Source organism: Arachis ipaensis, chromosome B04, assembly GCF_000816755.2.
Source record: "Arachis ipaensis cultivar K30076 chromosome B04, Araip1.1, whole genome shotgun sequence".
Taxonomy (NCBI): Eukaryota; Viridiplantae; Streptophyta; class Magnoliopsida; order Fabales; family Fabaceae; genus Arachis; species Arachis ipaensis.
The window spans coordinates 108,396,956-108,397,844 of NC_029788.2; the positions used below are offsets into that span (position 1 = coordinate 108,396,956).

At 19.8% G+C, this 889-nt stretch overlaps 1 protein-coding gene across 1 annotated transcript in view; it reads right to left on the reverse strand.

The window, feature by feature from the left end:
* LOC107636854 (protein LURP-one-related 15-like) overlaps positions 390 to 889 on the reverse strand; it is a 2,245-nt gene continuing 1,745 nt past the window's right edge. Inside the window, exon 3 of the mRNA XM_016340326.1 lies at positions 390 to 524. Coding sequence (XP_016195812.1) covers positions 390 to 524 — 135 coding nt within the window. The remainder of the gene's footprint in view (positions 525 to 889) is intronic.

An 889-nucleotide genomic window follows, 5' to 3' on the forward strand; every position in this document is an offset into this window, starting at 1 on the left:
ACTAACTATAATTTTATGTACTAAATTTTAAGTTTTAAATTCTAAATTATTAAATAAAAATAAAATATTGGTCAAAGTGTTATTTAATATTAATAAAATATGTTAGTTTTCAAACATTTCTCAGTTTAATTTACGGTTTAACTTTTTTTTAAAAATGTTTCGATAACAAGTGTCTTAAATACCTTCCTATAAAAGTTTAAATATCATCACTTAAATTTTCAAAGATCAATATTGTTAAAACACAAAAGTAAATGCATATATATTTTATTTTATTATTAAAAGTATTAAAATTTTGTCTTTTTAATAAAATCATTCAACTATTATTATATATATGTTCCTAACTAAAAAAAAAGAAATATTATAATTTGTGAACTATTAAAAAATTGTCTCTAATCGTCATGGTTGAGCTCATAAAGAATCATAATTATCGCCACAGCAAACCCATAATCAAAGTTTTGGCTCACAGAGATTGTGAAATTGTCTTTTCCAATGAGAATACTCCCAGCAGTGTGATGTTTTTTCATCTGCATGTGCAATTAACACCATAATATTCCGATGATTTCATTTAATGACTATGTAATATTATAAGAGTCACATATATCGTTAGAGTATTATAAATTAATAGTACTGTTAATAATAATTTTTAAATATTTTATTTTAACATATGTCTTTAAAATACATATTAACTAAACTCATATTATACTAACTAAAATAAACAAAAAAAACAGTGAAACTTCAAATTGGTCATTAATAATTTTGTTTTGGTAAGATTAATTTTTAACAAAAAAAAATATATCGACTAATAAAATAGATTTCAATCTTTCAGAATATCAAACAAATTATTTTTTTAATAATTTTTAAAAATAAAATGTTAGTCTTTAATTTATTT